This window comes from Montipora foliosa, chromosome 2 (assembly GCF_036669935.1).
Source record: "Montipora foliosa isolate CH-2021 chromosome 2, ASM3666993v2, whole genome shotgun sequence".
Lineage (NCBI taxonomy): Eukaryota > Metazoa > Cnidaria > Anthozoa > Scleractinia > Acroporidae > Montipora > Montipora foliosa.
The window spans coordinates 17,746,643-17,764,142 of NC_090870.1; the positions used below are offsets into that span (position 1 = coordinate 17,746,643).

The 17,500-nt window shown below is 36.1% G+C and overlaps 1 protein-coding gene across 1 annotated transcript; it reads left to right on the forward strand.

Annotated features, from left to right (window-relative positions):
- Positions 1-9,446: 9,446 nt before the first annotated feature.
- Positions 9,447-10,872, forward strand: LOC137986803 (ATP-dependent DNA helicase PIF1-like). The gene is made up of 2 exons (XM_068833673.1): positions 9,447-10,166; positions 10,864-10,872. The coding sequence occupies exons 1-2, from the start codon at positions 9,447-9,449 to the stop codon at positions 10,870-10,872; spliced, it is 729 nt and encodes a 242-aa protein (XP_068689774.1).
- Positions 10,873-17,500: the final 6,628 nt, after the last annotated feature.

Here is a 17,500-nt window from a genome sequence, read left to right on the forward strand (position 1 = left end):
TCGACAACAATCTATCGCCCGTCGAGACGAAATCAAAGTGAGCAGTATTTACCTGAAGTACATGGTAATTTGACACAATTGAGTTTCTTGTCTTCACGCACGCAATGAAATAGGAAGAGGTTTTCGCCTGTAAGAGTAAATATGTTGTTTGTTTTAATAAAATTTTCGCTGGAAAAGGATTCTGTGGTATTTTCTGCCTTTGTGAATTATAGGGGAGAAGTTTTTTAGTATTGCGCTGTAAGCAGGAAGAACACCTTACGTGGATCTGTGATCAACTCTGCACAGTCTGCAGGTAAAGAAAATAATTGGAAATGTGACAGCGAAGAATTATTTGAAAGAAAGCTTGTCGTGTATTTTGTGCTTCATTATTCAAGGAAAAGGTTTTTCATGCAAACAATTTGATCCTGAAATTTAGTTTGTTGCAATATTGGGCATATTTGACACGATTGAGTTTCTTCTCTTCACGCACGTAACGAAATAGAAGGGGTTTTTGCCTCTAATAGCAAATATGTTGTTTGTTGCAAAAAATTCTTTGCTGGAAAAGGTAGCCTTTATGAATTCATCATGTTTTATGACATGCGAGCTTAACTGGATAGTTTTAATGGCAATAGTAAAGCATTTTCTTGTCGAAATGAGGTTAGCGTCTTTCTGGTGTGTTAACTTAATTAAATCGTGAGTTTGTATTTGCCGTTTGCCGCGTAACCTTGATTTCCACTCACAAAACTACCTCCAGAACCCACTTTTGCGTAGAATAAGCTTTTAGAATGATGTTCTTGTCTTCTGTGGTGATACTAACGGTTCGGAATCATGTTGTGAAAAAATATTTATAACAGATCACGCGAGCAACTTGATCGCCCGATTATGCATAAAACATCCACTTGGCGTTTTGACATCCCATTGAAAAAAACTCGTAAAATATTCGCGGACCGGTCGATTTCTCCGAATTGAGAAAGATTTTAAACAATAACTAAAAATTCCTGTGTTGAGAATTTCAAATATCTTTGCTCTTGTAACGCAAACTTTCCTTAGTCGGGGAAGTAATGCGTAATATTTTACTTAAGTTGTCGTTACTTTGCATAAAAATTTACTGGTATGATTTTTACTCGTATATTTTCGTATTTTTTTACTCGTATATATCCGTATGTTAGTTGTATGTATCCGTATGTTACTCGTAGGTTAGTCGTATGTTACTCGTATTTGTCCGTATGTTCCGTATGTTACTCGTATGTTACTCGTATGTTACCCGTATGTAGTCGTGTGGTGTTTTAGTCATGATCGCTCCCAGGCAGGACGACGGACGGCATCTCGAAAGTTTGGTAAGCCTTTACAAAATAATCACCGGTCGCACTTGTCTCAGGGAACTGGTGACAGATTTTTTCGCTAAATAAAAATTTGCCCAGTGCGTCCGGGCCCTTTCCATGATTGCCTTATAAAGAAAGAAATCTGTCAATCATTAGAAAATCGTTACGAGTATGCGACATGCGAGGATTTTTTTGCCCGTTGTGATTTGGCTATGAATTATGAATTCATTTTTCGCTAATGTTTATGAGCTATTAGCTTTGCTTTGCGGCAGTACAAAGTTAAAACAATCCATTTCTGTTCCTTCTGCATCTGTTGTTACGCCTTCTGTGTATCATCTCGAGAAGGTGACCAGCTATGTTTGCGGAATGAACAACATTTGCGGTGTCAGCAACTACTTGACATCTTGACATGCGAAATGAAATAGCAGATGATGATTGGAGGATTTCGATCCTTAGCATAATGCCTTGTTGACAGGGATGTTGACAGGCAGAATCACATGATTGAGAAGAACCATTTCATTGTCACTCCTGCGCGATCAAATTGTGGTGAAGTTAGTCGCCTTAGACCAGAGTTAGAAGACATTACGTGTTTTGTCGCCATGTGGTTTTTTGTTGTATTGAGCTTCTTGCTGGGAACGCTCAAACCACTCACTTATGCACACGCCGTTCGCGGTAGACCCACACTAAAAGATGTCATTGAGCGAATGTTTTGGCCCGGGTCGGTCCGCGAACTGAGAGAAAGCTATATTGAGAACAAATGTGTACTAAATGAACAAATATATGAGAATCATGATATGAACTACACTGATATGAACTGCTTTGAAACCAAATACCAAACAAGAAAAGCACAGAATTGTGAAAGCCTCCAAGAGAAGAAAGTTGGTGAGCACGAAGTCAGTACTGACGCCATCGAGTCGCAGAAAGATAGTCTGCTGAGCCGGATGCATTTAATTAAAATTCTGAAAAAGAAGGTGAATTTTCTATCCATTTGTATTATTATGGCCGTTTGTTTTCTGCAATTACTGAATTTCTGTGTATTTCGAGCTGTAATGCTATTTCATATTCAACTATTTGTATCGTTTGGAATCATCCTCACTAATGTTGTCAGCATTTTGTACCATGCTTGGTGCAGCGTTTTATGTTTGGATGAACCTATTTTGAATGCATTCAATGACTGTGACCTATTTGAGAAAGGCGCACAGCTATCTGTTGTTGTCGATGTTGATAATGAAGAATCAATAAATGACTTGCAACTTCGATCTCGTTATGCTACGTTTGTTTATTGTAAATGTTTAAAAGGGCGTCGCCATGTTGTTCAAAAGGATGGAGAATCACGCAGAATTTCGGCGAAACAGCTAACGCGAGCCTTACAGGAGAACATATTTGAGAATGCCGCGCAGCCATCTGTTGTTGTGGATACTGATAATAAAGAATCAGTAAATGACTTGCAACTTCGATCTCGTTACGCTAAGTTTGTTTATTGTAAATGTGTAGGAGGGCGTCAACAAAGGGACCGAGAACCAAGCAGAATTCCAGTGAAACAGCTATCAAGAGCCTTGCATAAGAGCAGATCTTTCAGGAAATTAGTTCGAAAATATATTAAAAAGAACGTACCGAAATCTTCTGCCATGCATTTATTTACGAAATTGAGTGTACTTAATCGTAAGTTAGACTATTTGTATGTAAGACTAAGGTCTGCTACTAAGAAGAGGAGTACACAAAGGACGTGGTGGACAGCACGAAGGAAAAAACATAAAACTCGCCATGGAAGAGTGAAACTCAGGTGTAACTATGCTTCAGTAAGATCTGTTTATAAGAACGTTAACCATAGGACGAATCATACAGAGTTAAAGCTGTCTAATGATATAGAGAAAAACCCTGGGCCCATTGATCATACCAAAACTATTCAAGCGCCTTATAGTCAAGGCAATGTGGAATTGTTCGGCCAGAATGCAGGAACTCAGTGTGTAGCAATGTCTCTTACTTCACTTATCTATAATTACAGGAATAATATTATATCATCAGTGGACTTGATCAACATCATGAACATTGGTAATGAATTGTATTCTGGGTTATCTAGACTGTCCAGACAAACTTTCCTGTTGTTAACTGAGTTACCAGAAGTGCTTAATGTGTTTAATACAGATTATCAGCTTCAATACAGTTCAAGCTATAGTGGTACTATAAATGGTAGATCCATTATACATGGTTTGAGTTTCTGTATGCCTTTGATCGATGCTTTGCTAACATTAGTAAGGCAAAACTACCAATCTTTTCTTTTAACAATTGAATGCAGTACTGTTTCTATATACTGTACTCCAGGTGGTAAATGTAAAATATTTGATTCACATGCTAGGGATGCATTTGGTATGCCCCATTCTCAAGGAACATGTGTATTATTAGAAGCACAAAGTATACAGGATGTCACATGTTATTTGCAAACCCTGTATGAAAATTCAAATACATTGTTTGAGCTGATAGGTGTTCACATAACAAGACTAGAAAAGGACAATAATCACTTAGTTGATGAGGACAGTGAAATCTCTCAATCAGAACTTGCTGATGATGGTGGCGCAAGGAACAATGAGTCTTTTATACGACACTGTTGTGCTTTATCGTTTTATAGCATTTGTTTTTCAGTGGTTAAGGCATGCACTTATTGGAATTCACAAACTCTAGAAGCAATTATTGACCATGGAAATGAGTTTTACAAGGAACAATTTTCATGTCCTGTTGAAAATCTTTGTTTACACAAATTTCCAAACAAACTTCAAATATATGATGCAACTATTGATGTTGTCTTTACAGCACAAAAAGAAGGCATATTTAGTTGTGCATCCAGCAGTAGCAAACTCTTCCAGAACTTTATTTTGGATAACACGAGAGGCAATACTGGATTTATAATATGGTTTTCAAATTACTGTGCAAGTTGCATATTTCAGCACAATTCTAAGACTAAAAGCACCAAATACTACTTAATAATATTCCATAGTGATGGAACTTTAGATGAATTTCAAACTGTCAATGACAGCAACTTTCTTCTTCAAGCCCTCGCTAATACTGCTACAAAAATCAATACAACTAATAATTTAGAGGTAGCATACATTATCAGATTTCTAAATTGTTACAGTAATTTGTCAAGCACTTTAAGACAAAAGGTATTAAGGAAACACAAATCCAATAGGCAGAAAAATTCACTTGCCCAAAAACGAAGAGAAAGTTATGCAAACATGGAACCTAGTGCCAAACGAAAATACTTGGTTAGCAAAGCAGAATGGTACAAGTCATTAGATCCTACAGAGAAAGAAAAACTCTTGTCTGACAGAGCAGAGTGGTACAAATCACTAGATCCTGCAAAAAAAGAACAACTCTTGTCTGACAGAGCAGAGTGGTATAAATCTCGAGATCCTGCAGAAAAAGAACAACTCTTGTCTGACAGAGCAGAATGGTACAAATCACTAAATGCTGCAGAAAAAGAACAACTCTTGTCTGACAGGGCAGAGTGGTACAAATCACTAAATCCAGCAGAAAAAGAAAAACTCTTGTCTGACAGAGCAGAGTGGTACAAATCAGTAAATCCAGCAGAAAAAGAAAAACTCTTGTCTGACAGAGCAGAGTGGTACAAATCACTAAATCCTGTAGAAAAAGAACAACTCTTGTCTGACAGGGCAGAGTGGTACAAATCTCTAGATCCTGAAGAAAAAGAAAAGTTATTGTCTGACAGAGCAGAGTGGTACAAATCACTAAATCCTGCAGAAAAAGAACAACTCTTGTCTGACAGGGCAGAGTGGTACAAATCTCTAGATCCTGAAGAAAAAGAAAAACTCTTGTCTGACAGAGCAGAGAGGTACAAATCACTAGATCCTGTAGAAAAAGAAAAACTCTTGTCTGACAGAGCAGAGAGGTACAAATCACTAGATCCTGCAAAAAAAGAAAAGTTATTGTCTGACAGAGCAGCGTGGTACAAATCACTAAATCCTGCAGAAAAAGAACAACTCTTGTCTGACAGGACTGAGTGGTACAAATCTCTAGATCCTGCAGAAAAAGAAAAACTCTTGTCTGACAGAGCAGAGAGGTACAAATCGCTAGAGCCTGCAGAAAAGGAAAAGCTCTTGTCTAACAGAGCAGTGTGGTACAAGTCACTAGATCCTGCAGAAAAAGAACTGATAAATAAACAAAAAAAGCGGAATTATAATGCAATGGAACCACTCATTAAGGCACAATACTTGAACAATAAAAAACAAGAATATTGCAGCATGAATCCTATAAAAAAGCAAAAAAGAATAAAGTGCATAAGTGATGCAGCAAAAAAATCTAGAAAAAAGGCAAACGATGTTCAGCATAAATTGGATCACTACATATCAGTATTTCAGAATAAGATCAGAGAGGGGCCATATTACATATGTTCAGTTTGTCATCGAATACTATATAGAAAAACAGTTATGTTACTTAAAGAAAATAAATACAGCATACAACGTCTTTTCACTGAGATAAAGTCATTTGATGACAAACAATACATCTGTAGAACATGTCATGCAAGAGTTTCAAAGGGGCAAGTACCATGTCAAGCTGTAGGTAATAAACTGGAAGTTGATAGAATACCACCAGAACTCTCAGTACTAGAAAAACTTGAACAAATATTAATAGCACAGAGGATAGTTTTTGAAAAGATAGTGGTAATGCCTAAAGGCCAACAGAGGAAGATTAAAGGAGCAATATGCAATATACCAGTTGAATGTGATCAAACATGTACTACATTGCCACGTCCTCCTGAAAGGTCAGGTATAATCATGTTGAAACTTAAGAGAAAAATGGAGTTTAGAGGACATGTTTATTTTCAAGCTGTGCGACCTCAACTAATATTAAATGCTCTAATGTGGCTCAAAATGAATAATCCCTTGTATGATAATATATGTATAGACATTGACAAAATAGATAGGCATCTTAAAACATTGCAACAAAATGATGTTAATTTAGACGATTCAACTTTGAATAATGACAACCACTCTACTGAATCTGGTATAAGTGATAACACTTCTTCAAACAATGAAAATGGTGAGAATGTCAGCACACTGGCAGATGAAGAAGATGATGATCCTTTAAATGAATATCGAGCACCAACAAGTGAAACTTGCTTGCAGTCTGTAATACCAGATTATCCTGTAACTGTTGAGCAAAATGATAATGTATCATCTCAAGGAGACGAAGTCTATGCTATTGCACCTGGTGAAAGTAAACATCCAGTTTCCTTCATGGCAGACAAGCAATGTGAAGAACTAGCATTTCCTATTTTGTTTCCAAAAGGAAAGTATGGGTACTCTGTCAACCGAGAAATAAAGTTGTCGCCAGTTAAGTACTTCAATGCAAGACTTTTACATCACAGTGGTAGATTTGCTACCAATCCCGAATATCTCTTCTTTGCTCAGTTCATCATAGAACAGAAGAAAGTATCAGATAGCATCAATATTGCTCTGAAAAAAATGCATGGCCAGCCTCTTACCGCTTCCCAAATAAGATCAAATAATATGCAAAATTTACAAAATCTTATTTGTCAAGATCAGGCTTATTTATTTTTGAGACAAATTCCAGGAACACCACCTTATTGGCAAAAATTTATGTATGAAGTAGTAGCTATGGTAAAACAGCTTGGAATACCAACATGGTTTATGACATTATCCTGTGCTGACCTTAGGTGGCCTGAACTGTTTCAGATTATTGCAAGAACACAAGGCAAAAATCTAACAAATGAACAAGTTGATGCTTTATCTTATAATGAAAGATGCTCAATGCTGAATGTAATCCTGTTGTTGTTGCTAAGCACTTTCAATATAGAGTTGAAACATTCTTCACTGAAATTCTTCTAACTAATGCAAACCCAATTGGTAAAATAGTATACTATGCACTCCGCATTGAGTTTCAAATGAGAGGCTCTCCTCACTTACATGCCTTAATATGGACATCAGATTGCCCTGAACTAACACATGATACCAAGGAAGCTTATATCCATTTCATAGATGAACATGTGCAGGCATGCCTTCCTGATCAGAGTCAAGACCCTGAGTTACATGAGCTTGTAAAAACCTACCAAAAGCACAGTCATTCAAAGACATGTAGAAAATACAAAAACATTAAATGTAGGTTTAATTTTGGGCACTTTTTTACAAACAAGACTATTGTGGCTGAACCTCTTTCTGATGATTTAAATCCAGAAAAAAAGACGAGTACCATAGACAGACAAAAAGAAATCCTTAGACTAGTTAAAGAAAAAATAAATGAAGTGTTAAATCCCAGTAAGGCAAACTATAATCCTACATTAACAGAAGCTGATATTTTCAAATCTGTAAACATAACTGAAGAGCAATATTATTGGGCTTTATCCATTTCACCTGACTCAGACTATGAGCTGCACCTTAAAAGACCAACAAACAGCTGTTTTATTAATAATTATTTTGTTGCTCGTATTAAGGGTTTTAGAGCGAATGTTGACTTGCAACCTGTATTTAACCACTACAAGTGCATAACTTACGTGTGCTCATATTTTACCAAGGATGAGACTGAATGCTCACAGGCAATTATGAAAACTTGAGTGTCAGGGATAGCTTAAAAAGAATTGGTGCTGCTTTCCTCTCTACCAGAGAAGTCAGTTCACAAGAATGTGTTTACAGATTCATGCCTGAACTATGGTTACGAAAAATATTCCCTGCAACAGTTTTTGTAAGCACTGACTTACCAGAAAAAAGGGTACGCATTGCAAAATCACCAGAAGAACTTGATGAAATCGATAATGAAAGTACTGATATCTTTAAATCAAATATTATTGATCGATACACTTTAAGACCACGGTGTATTCCTTCTGTAGATAGGCTATGTCTGGCAGAGTTTGCTGCATATTATTATAAAGAATACAAAAAGGACTGCCAAGAAACAGCTGATGCTCAACCTGAGGTTTTAACTGACGATGTCATTGAATTACATCACAATAATTATTGTGATCCTGATACGTCACCTCCAGACAAAATAAGATTAATGAACACACATGAAGTTATGAAGTGTAGAAAAGTAAAAGCTGTTATAAGATATCACAAGCCAAACAAAGCAAAAGAACCTGAACTGTATTTTCATCATCTGCTGATGCTTTACTATCCATGGAGAGATGAAACAAGTCTCTTAGGAAGTGATCAAACATATGCTTCTAAATTCTATGAGCATGAAGTACAAGCTGTTGTAGAACGAAATAGAGAGAATTTTGAGCCTGATGCTGATGCTGTTACAGAAGCACTTGATTTTTTTCAAAATAACCAGGGCAATATTATCCACTCCAGCTATGATTCTATGAATGACCAGGAAAATGCAGATTTACAATCTGAAGAGCAAGATGATTCAGCACCAAACGAGTCATTTAATGAACAATCACCTACACATCTTATTTCATCATCAGAAACTAAGAATCATTCAAACCTTGGAATAACATCGTACAACCAGCTAACGGAAATTAGTGATGATAAACTACAGGAGTGTGTTAGATCATTGAACAAAAGACAGCGCTGTGCTTATGATATAATTCTCACTTGGTGTAGAAATAAAATGAAAAACATGAATAGTCAAAAACCTGAAGAAGTAAAACCAATAAATTTATTTATAACTGGTGGAGCAGGAGCTGGTAAAAGTCACTTGATTCATACAATCTACCACACTGTTACAAAGACCTTTAGACATTCTCCTATGAATCCTGAATTACCTACAGTTCTTTTAATGGCACCTACTGGAGTTGCTGCTATTAACATAAATGGGACAACGATAAACACTGCCTTGGCAATTCCCAAAGAAACAGGTGATAATTTACCTGCATTGTCTGACCAAAAAAAAACACAGATGAGAATGTTACTAGCTGACCTCAAGTTGATCATAATACATGAAATTTCTATGGTTGCTAATACTACTCTGCTTCATATCCACCAAAGACTAAAAGAAATTTTTGACACATCAAATTGTCACCTGTTTGCAGGCATTAGCATTGTTGCTATTGGTGACATGTATCAACTACCACCAATACGAAGGAAACCTGTCTTTGCAAATTACAAAAATGATTTATTTAATTTGTATCACCCATGGCACCTATTCACAATGATAGAGCTTGTTGATATCATGAGGCAGAAGGATGACCAACCATTTGCTGAACTTCTGAATAGGTTCCGCACAGCAAGTCAAACTGAGGAAGATATCAAGTGCATCCAATCTAGATCTATAGATGCATCAGATGTTAATTACCCATCAAATGCTCTTCACATCTGGGCTGAAAATAATCCAGTCAATCGACACAATGAAATGAAATTGCATCAAATACCTGCACAGTTGTTTCACCTTAAAGCCACAGATCAGTACCCACCTAATGTATCACAACAAGATATGAACAGAATTTTAGCTAGACCCAGGTCTGAAACTGGTGGACTTGATGCTAACATCTATATAAAGGAATGTGCTAGAGTTATGTTAACCAATAACATTGATATTGCAGATAGACTAATAAATGGTCAACTAGGAACTGTTGTTAAAATTGAAGTAAATCACAATAACAAAAAACCCACCGTTATTTATATAAAATTTGATGATATCAAAGCTGGCAACAATTTAATTCAAAAGAGTACTAGTAGTTTTGTGCGACAAAACAGAGTTGTACCAATAGAACCTGTCCTAGCAAAAATCAAAATACATCCAAATAAACCTTCTTCTCCTGAAATTCAAAGAGTGCAATTCCCTTTAACATTGGCTTACGCTGTCAGCATTCACAAAGTACAAGGATTGTCACTTAACAGTCTCGTCATTAGTTTTGAGTTGGTCAAACAAAGATCATTCAATTATGGTCAAGTATATGTTGCACTGAGCCGAGCGACCTCTTTAAATGGTATTCACATTCTAGGAAATATTAACAGCAAACATGTGAAAGCAGATCCCCGAGTACATGAAGAATATAGAAGACTGCGAGAAATCTCAAAAACCATGGAAACTAGTGAAAAATGTAAGGACAATACAATGCTCACTATATGTCTATTAAACATACGATCACTCAAAAAACATAGTGTAGATATCAAATATGATGCAAACATAAAGAACAGTGATCTAATTGCACTGACAGAAACACAACTTGCACCTCATAGCAATGATACTCATATAAAATCTCATTTATTACCAATCACTCTCTATAGGCAAGATCATCCTACTGATAGATATTTAAGTTTGGCACTGTGTACCAGAAGATCAATAAAAACTAAGGAACACGAATACTTTCCACAAGTAAATGCAATGAAATTTGTAATAATTATGAATACATCTACAAATACGTGTCCCAATTTTACAGTGCTTTTTCTTTACCGAAAGAACAACTCAAATATAATCCAGTATGTAAGTCATCTACGAAATATCCTTGGCAATTATCCAACCGACATCATTCTTGGTGACTTCAATATCAATTACTTAAATGATGATAGCATTAGACCGCTAAAATCTTTAATGACTTCTCTAGGTTATTCACAGTTTGTACAAAGTCCAACTTTTGTCTCATCAGGAAACATAGTTGACCAAATTTACCTAAAAACAACAAAATTTGACATCATAGAGAATACTGTAATTAGTGTCTATTACTCTGACCATGATGCTGTTAAAATATCCATAAAATATAATTAATAAGGTATTTAAATATCTAATTTATTTAAACTATCATGCAAAGCATATATAATTACATGTATTTATTTACAGCAATAATTATAAATATAAAATTTACAAAAATGTACAAATGTGTCTTGGCAGGAACGATGATGCTGTTAAAGTATCCATACACTAGTCAGAAGTTCCTATAACCAGAATGGGAGACTTGAAAAATCTGCTGACAAGCATTTTACAAGGCACCACTATATGGTGCCTTACTTCTTGTCTGTGCCCAGTACCACAAGTAGGTAAGTTTACATAATATTTTATATCTTTCATCTTACTTTGATATTTCAAGGCAGGACTTTCAACAACTATAAATGACAGGCATGCCTCTTACATGACATGCTAGTTCAGACCACCATTAAAGGAGAATTGAAGCCCAAAATCAACAACTTTTCCAACATTTTTTTGGGAAAGCATAACATAAGTTTGTGGAATTATTTCTTCTTGTTTCCTGTTTTTTGTGACAAAATTATGTTCGAAGTTGGGCTTTTCTCGCTTTTTCCGCCTTTCCAGGGTGGCTTCAAAAACAAAGTCAGTTGCCTTCTATAACATATGATATGGGGAACAGAGATTTTGTAATCAACAGAAAGTGCTGCTGGTGGATATTTTCTTCGTTGTTTTGCTGTTTCTTCATGAATTCAATATTCACAACAAACATCAGTTTAACCCTTTCACTCCCTATAGTGTCACTTCCAGATTTTACTCTGTCTAACGCTAGACGATTTTACTCGTCACTAGGGAACCCCACGAGGCTGAAAGGGTTAAGCATTGCACTTATATGAGGCTTTCTCACATGTATTCCCCATATCATACATCATAAGCTGCAAAAATGACTGCTGACTCCTCTGTTCTGAGCTACAATGGTGATAGCCCAAAATCGGAATAAAAACATTTTTTTTGGTAGAAGAGCGACAAGTATGCTAGGGAAAAAGTTGAAAACATAGTTGTGCATGGTCTAAAATGTAAATGAAAAATCCTTTTTTTTTTTGCCTTTAGTTGTTCTTAAAAATATATATAATTATATATAAAATAATCATAAAATAATAATAATAATAATGATAATAAAAATATTATTGTTATTATTATTATTATTATTATTATTATTATTACTATTGTAAAAACAATAAAGGAAATATTTCTAAAGCCCACCTTATTTACAATAACAAATTATTACTTATTCATAACAATAAAACCTGCAAAAGCACTCTAGCTGAACTCACATTCATTTTCCATAAAAGTTAAAAGTCCTAAAAAATTTTTCATTTTCTTTTTTCTGCAGAATACAATGTACAGCGAACAAGAAAACAATTCTTAGGCTGTTAAGTAAAAACACAAGTGAAGTTATGATCCTCGCAATCATGAAAGCAATTTTCCCAGTTACATAGAAAAGCCTGAAAACTTAAAGACTTCAACGGGATCTGAACCCATGACCGTGCGATACCAGTGTGACGCTTTAACGAACTGAGTCATGAAGCCACTGTCTTTTGGAACTGGTCAGATATGGATTCAAGTGTTCCCGTTGTGAATGAAGCAATGAACGAACTGATACATGAGTATTACTGATCAACTAAATACTCGGCATCTATAGTCAGAAACACATGAGCAGATGGGCTCCTGCTATGATTTGGGATTCCAAAAGATTTATATTAAGAAACTGCAACAGTATCCTGCAAACAACTTAAATCAGAAGCAATGGACCATTACACTGACACAGTACTTTGATAAATTCTGACAGTAGAATGGAAATTTGCCTAAACATTAGCAAGCAAATTAACATTGATCTTCGATCAGGCCAAGAGGAAGCTTATGAGCAACAAACAAAATTGTGACCGCCAAAACCACAGACATCGGAACAGACATCGGCATGTGGCAGAATAAAGTCCAAACTCTAAACGCGTCGAAAGGATTTATTCCATATTACACACACATAAGATTTAGCTCCTCAACAACATTGAAGCTTGAACGGTTTATAATACAGTTCGGAGACGATTCCACACAATCCTGCTTCAGAATCTGTTCCAATAACTTTATCGCGGTCCTAGTACATGTATAGTTGTCGGATATCACAAACTTGTCAGGTAACAATTCCTTTAACGGTTTCTGAACGAAAAGAAAAATATGGCCAATAAAATACTTCAAATAACACACAAATGCTTCTCTGAAAACTGACTTACGGAACATGCTTGAACCTCTTCAGATTACAGCTAAAACTATAAAGTCCGCTAAATAACATAACAACATGGCGGGGCAAATTCTCACATGGTCCCTGAGCCGCGCAAAACTGGGTACTATGGACACAAGCTAAATTGCTACTCGAATCAAATAATTTTATGACATGGCCAACCGATTTGGCCTTCTTCCCTCAAAATCAACTGACTTCCAGTCCAACTAAGTTTTAAATTCAAAAAAATTGTAATTACTTCAAGCTCACCTGCATAAAAAAAATTATTACATATGTTGTACAACGACTAAAATCTAATATCTCCTTCACGGTGTCCTAAATTAAGGACGGTGCCTACTATTAGGGAGCTTAAGCAACGACAACGGCGACGGCAACGAGAACGTCATCTCAAAATATAAATTTGCGTTATTTTAATCGCTTCGTGACTATTTCAACGTTTTTAATATGACAAAGATGTGGTAATTCCTCAAAGATGACACCAGTCGGAACGGCACTCCATTTTAGGAGAGAAAATGAAAATTTATCCTCAAGTGCTGACGTTCTTCATAAAACCAAAAACTTGGCTATTTCACGTTGTTGTTTTGCTGACGACGGCAACGAAATGGACAAAAGTGAAAAACGCACGTGCAGGGCGTGCAAAGCTATTGTTTTTACCCACTAAATATGCAAATTTTTTGACGTTCTCGTTGCCGTCGCCGTTGTCTTTGCTTAAGCTCCCTATTGTTAATGGGCAAACGTTCTGCGCATCTCGAGATACTCGGGTTTCCTATAGGCGATGCTTACTAATACAGGGATATTTTTGCGCGTTTTAAAAGTAGATCTTAGTAAGTACTCTTGGTACCCAAAATGGAAATTGGGGGTAACCGTACATTTTTGAGAGATACTTAAGCTTTAATGTGAGAAAGAACGCCATACATTGCTTTGTATTTTAAAGCTTTTTACAAATATTATTCATGAATTATCTTTGAAAAATGCGTGGTTACCCAACATTTTCTTTTTGGATTTCAATACCACTTGTTAAGATCTATATTTCCCGCATAATCATACATTGGGGCAAACCGTCCTTAAACTCTCAACAATGAAAACAACCTACATTCATCGTTTTTTATTTGCTTTCCGCAACTAAGTACCACTTCACCACACAGCTATCCCTTGAGAAGGAGGAATAGCTTGGAGGATGTAACATTTTTGTTGTCGTAATATTTTATTCTTGAGTCATTACTATTTCTTTTCTTAACCTACAATGTAAACTACCATTACAGTAAAGGGCCCAGTTCTCGGCCACTTTTTGTTCAACGTTTATTTTTAGCGCCACAAATGAATCTGAATAAAAACCAACTGCTCCCAAAGGTAGCTTTATTCCTTGTCTTTTGTCCTACCGAGTTTTGAGTTTACAGCTACTATATACTGTGAGCAAATCAAGGTGACACGAAGGTAGGTGAATTTGATTTCCACGAAAACGTGTTTGTTTACGGCTACTCGAATTACATGGTCTAATTTTGTATTTTATCCGTATAGGAAGCCCAAATGAGCCAATTCTTGGCATAATGAACCTAGAGTGATAAAGCTATCTGTTAAATATAAACTTTTCCTGGCTTATTTTATTCTTTCACCTAAATTCACTCCTCAATATTTCCTTAGTACTTCTGCGTATTTGCCTATTCTCGGCCACCCTGTTGGCCGTCGACAACACGAAAAAGTGCTCATAGTTTTGTATGGAGTTTTCTTGTCAAATCATTTGTAGAAGTAAAGCTGTGATAGGGTGGCATGTTCCGACAGTAGCTATAAATCAAAATTATGAGTTCTGACTTACCAGAGCCCGTTTTGAAATACCCAACTCTTTTTTGGCCTCGCTTGTCAGTGGATTTACGAGAAAAACTAGGTGTGTAAAAAAAATCCATTTCTAACATGAAACAAAGCTCGTTAAGGATACTTTGTGGTCGAAATATCAAACACAAGCCTTATTAGTGACTTAACAACAAAATTGGTGATAAAGCGTTGTTTATTCTGAGGAATAGAGCGCACTCTTTTCAGTGGCCGAGAACTGGGCTCGCTGGCCGATAACTAGGCTCACGAAGGAAGCCTCCATTTTCGTTATTACTCGGGAGAAAACAGCGTTAAGCAGTCTATAGCTTTACATGTGTAAACGGAATGCTGAAGCTAGTTGTCTTTGAAATTTCAAGTCCTTACGGCTATTCCAAGGTAAGAAATACAAGTTTACGTTTTTTGTGGCCGAGAACTGGGCCCTATACTGTACTGTTTATAAACAAACCTTGGTTTCAAGCTTTGGTTCTTAAGCATATATGTTATACCTTGATTTGCATATCGAATAAAAAAAATGGTGTCAAGTTGAATAGTTTTACGAGTGCTACATTGAAATGTAGGGGAAGCTCGGGAGAAAACAGCGTTGAGCATTCTATAGCTTTACATGTGTAAACTGAATGCTGAAGCTAGTTGACTTTGAAATTTCAAGTCCTTACGGCTATTCCAAGTTAAGAAATACAAGTTTACGTTTTTTGTGGCCGAGAACTGGGCCCTATACTGTACTGTTTATAAACAAACCTTGGTGTCAAGCTTTGGTTCTTAAGCATATATGTTATACCTTGATTTGCATGTCGAATGAAAAAATTGGTGTCAAGTTGAATAGTTTTACGAGTGCTACATTGAAATGTAGAGGAAGCTCATGTGAACTAAATCGAGTACTTGAGCGAGCAGCGGCAATGTCTAATACTCGATTTTGTTGAGAGTCGACCTGTCCATTTGTACACAAATGCCACTTACGGGGTCATTAAACTGGTATATTTTAACATAATGGTTTTTAAATGCTTTTTTAGCGGGATGAGGGAGGAACTGGGTGTAAGTGGGTAGTAAGCAAAAAATTTCGCTTAAAAACTTCGCAATTTTTGATATTTTTGCAGTTATGAATAAGAAATCATGAATTATGAAAATATGAATCAGTTAAGTATCGATTGCACGATGATGGTGCAACAGTTAGCTCTGTTGTCACACCTAATTGACAGCTAGTTGTTGCACGGTGATGGTGCAATAGCCCGGTTAAATTTGCTGACTAAGAAAAACTGAAAAGGTATATATGTAGCTTATGTACCACGTTGCGAACAGTACAGTGCAATAACACGAATTTTGACAAGTGAATTGGTTACAGTTATCGTCCATTCGTGCATAGCGGTTTATCACTGTGAATATGTCGAAAGGTAAGAGATAGAAAATTGGGCTAATATATTAAAATGGACTAAATTTTATTATTAATTTACTCTATTGCAGAAAGAAAAGACGTTGGAAAAAGTAAGAGTTTAAGAAAGAGTAGTAGCACCGTGGAGGAAAGATTGTCAGATGGAGGTTTGTTGTTATCATTTTTTACTATAACTTGTAAAGAATGTTTATTGGGATCTCATTATGAGTAGAGTCAGATGCGAAGAAAGTAAAGTTTTTATTTCTAATCATAATGACCTTGGGATTTTGTCTTATCATAGATCAGAAAAATTTTGCAGGAGAGAAAGATGGGGGATTGAAATCGTGTGATGCCGGATCTTCGAATGGAAAAATCTCTAAATTATCTGAAGGTGTAATAAATTTTATTATTTCTGTTTCAACACTGACTGTGATATCAAAAATTAAAGTTTATAAAGTGTGAATTTCACTATATAATGTCAGTTTTAGTACGGCTGTAGCGTGGCACGAAGCATTAAAGATGTCTTCTTTTTTAAGATGAACTGCTATTACTGTCTTATAGATAAAACTGAAGAAAAGAAAGATGAAACGTTAAAATCTCTTGAGGACTCTTTCCATACTGGAGAAAAGTCAACGTTAGCTGTAGGTACAGAATATCAGAACTGTGCTATTTCCCATCTGCATAGTGAACTAAAACTCTTTAATCTCCGAGATGCCGTTAATAACTACAGCAGTTGGCCTAACAACTAATAGCGTTACGTAAGTGACCGTCATTACCAAATGTGCCAGAAAATAGTCATTTCAGCAAATTATGCTAAACAAGTAATAACTCAATCCGCTGATCGGTCTAGAAAGAGGACGGGCAGCGTGGAACAATTTAGCTCAATTTCTTTAAGACAAAGGCTGCAGTCAATTTCAGCAGAAATTTATTAACTTTACCAGTAGAGATGACAGAACCCCACAACAACTTGCATCAATTACTGTGGCCCTTTGGAACATCCAGGTTTTAAAACAGCCAGTAAAATAATAATACCAATTGTTTTTCCTTTTTTTGGTAGCATCTTCAAGTGAATATCAAAATAAAGAATTTGATGGAGATGCAAAAGAATGTGACCACCTA

What these genes read in the sequence shown, in the direction of transcription:
- LOC137986803 (XM_068833673.1), top strand. Translation starts at nt 9,447, where the DNA reads ATGAGGCAGAAGGATGACCAACCATTTGCTGAACTTCTGAATAGGTTC.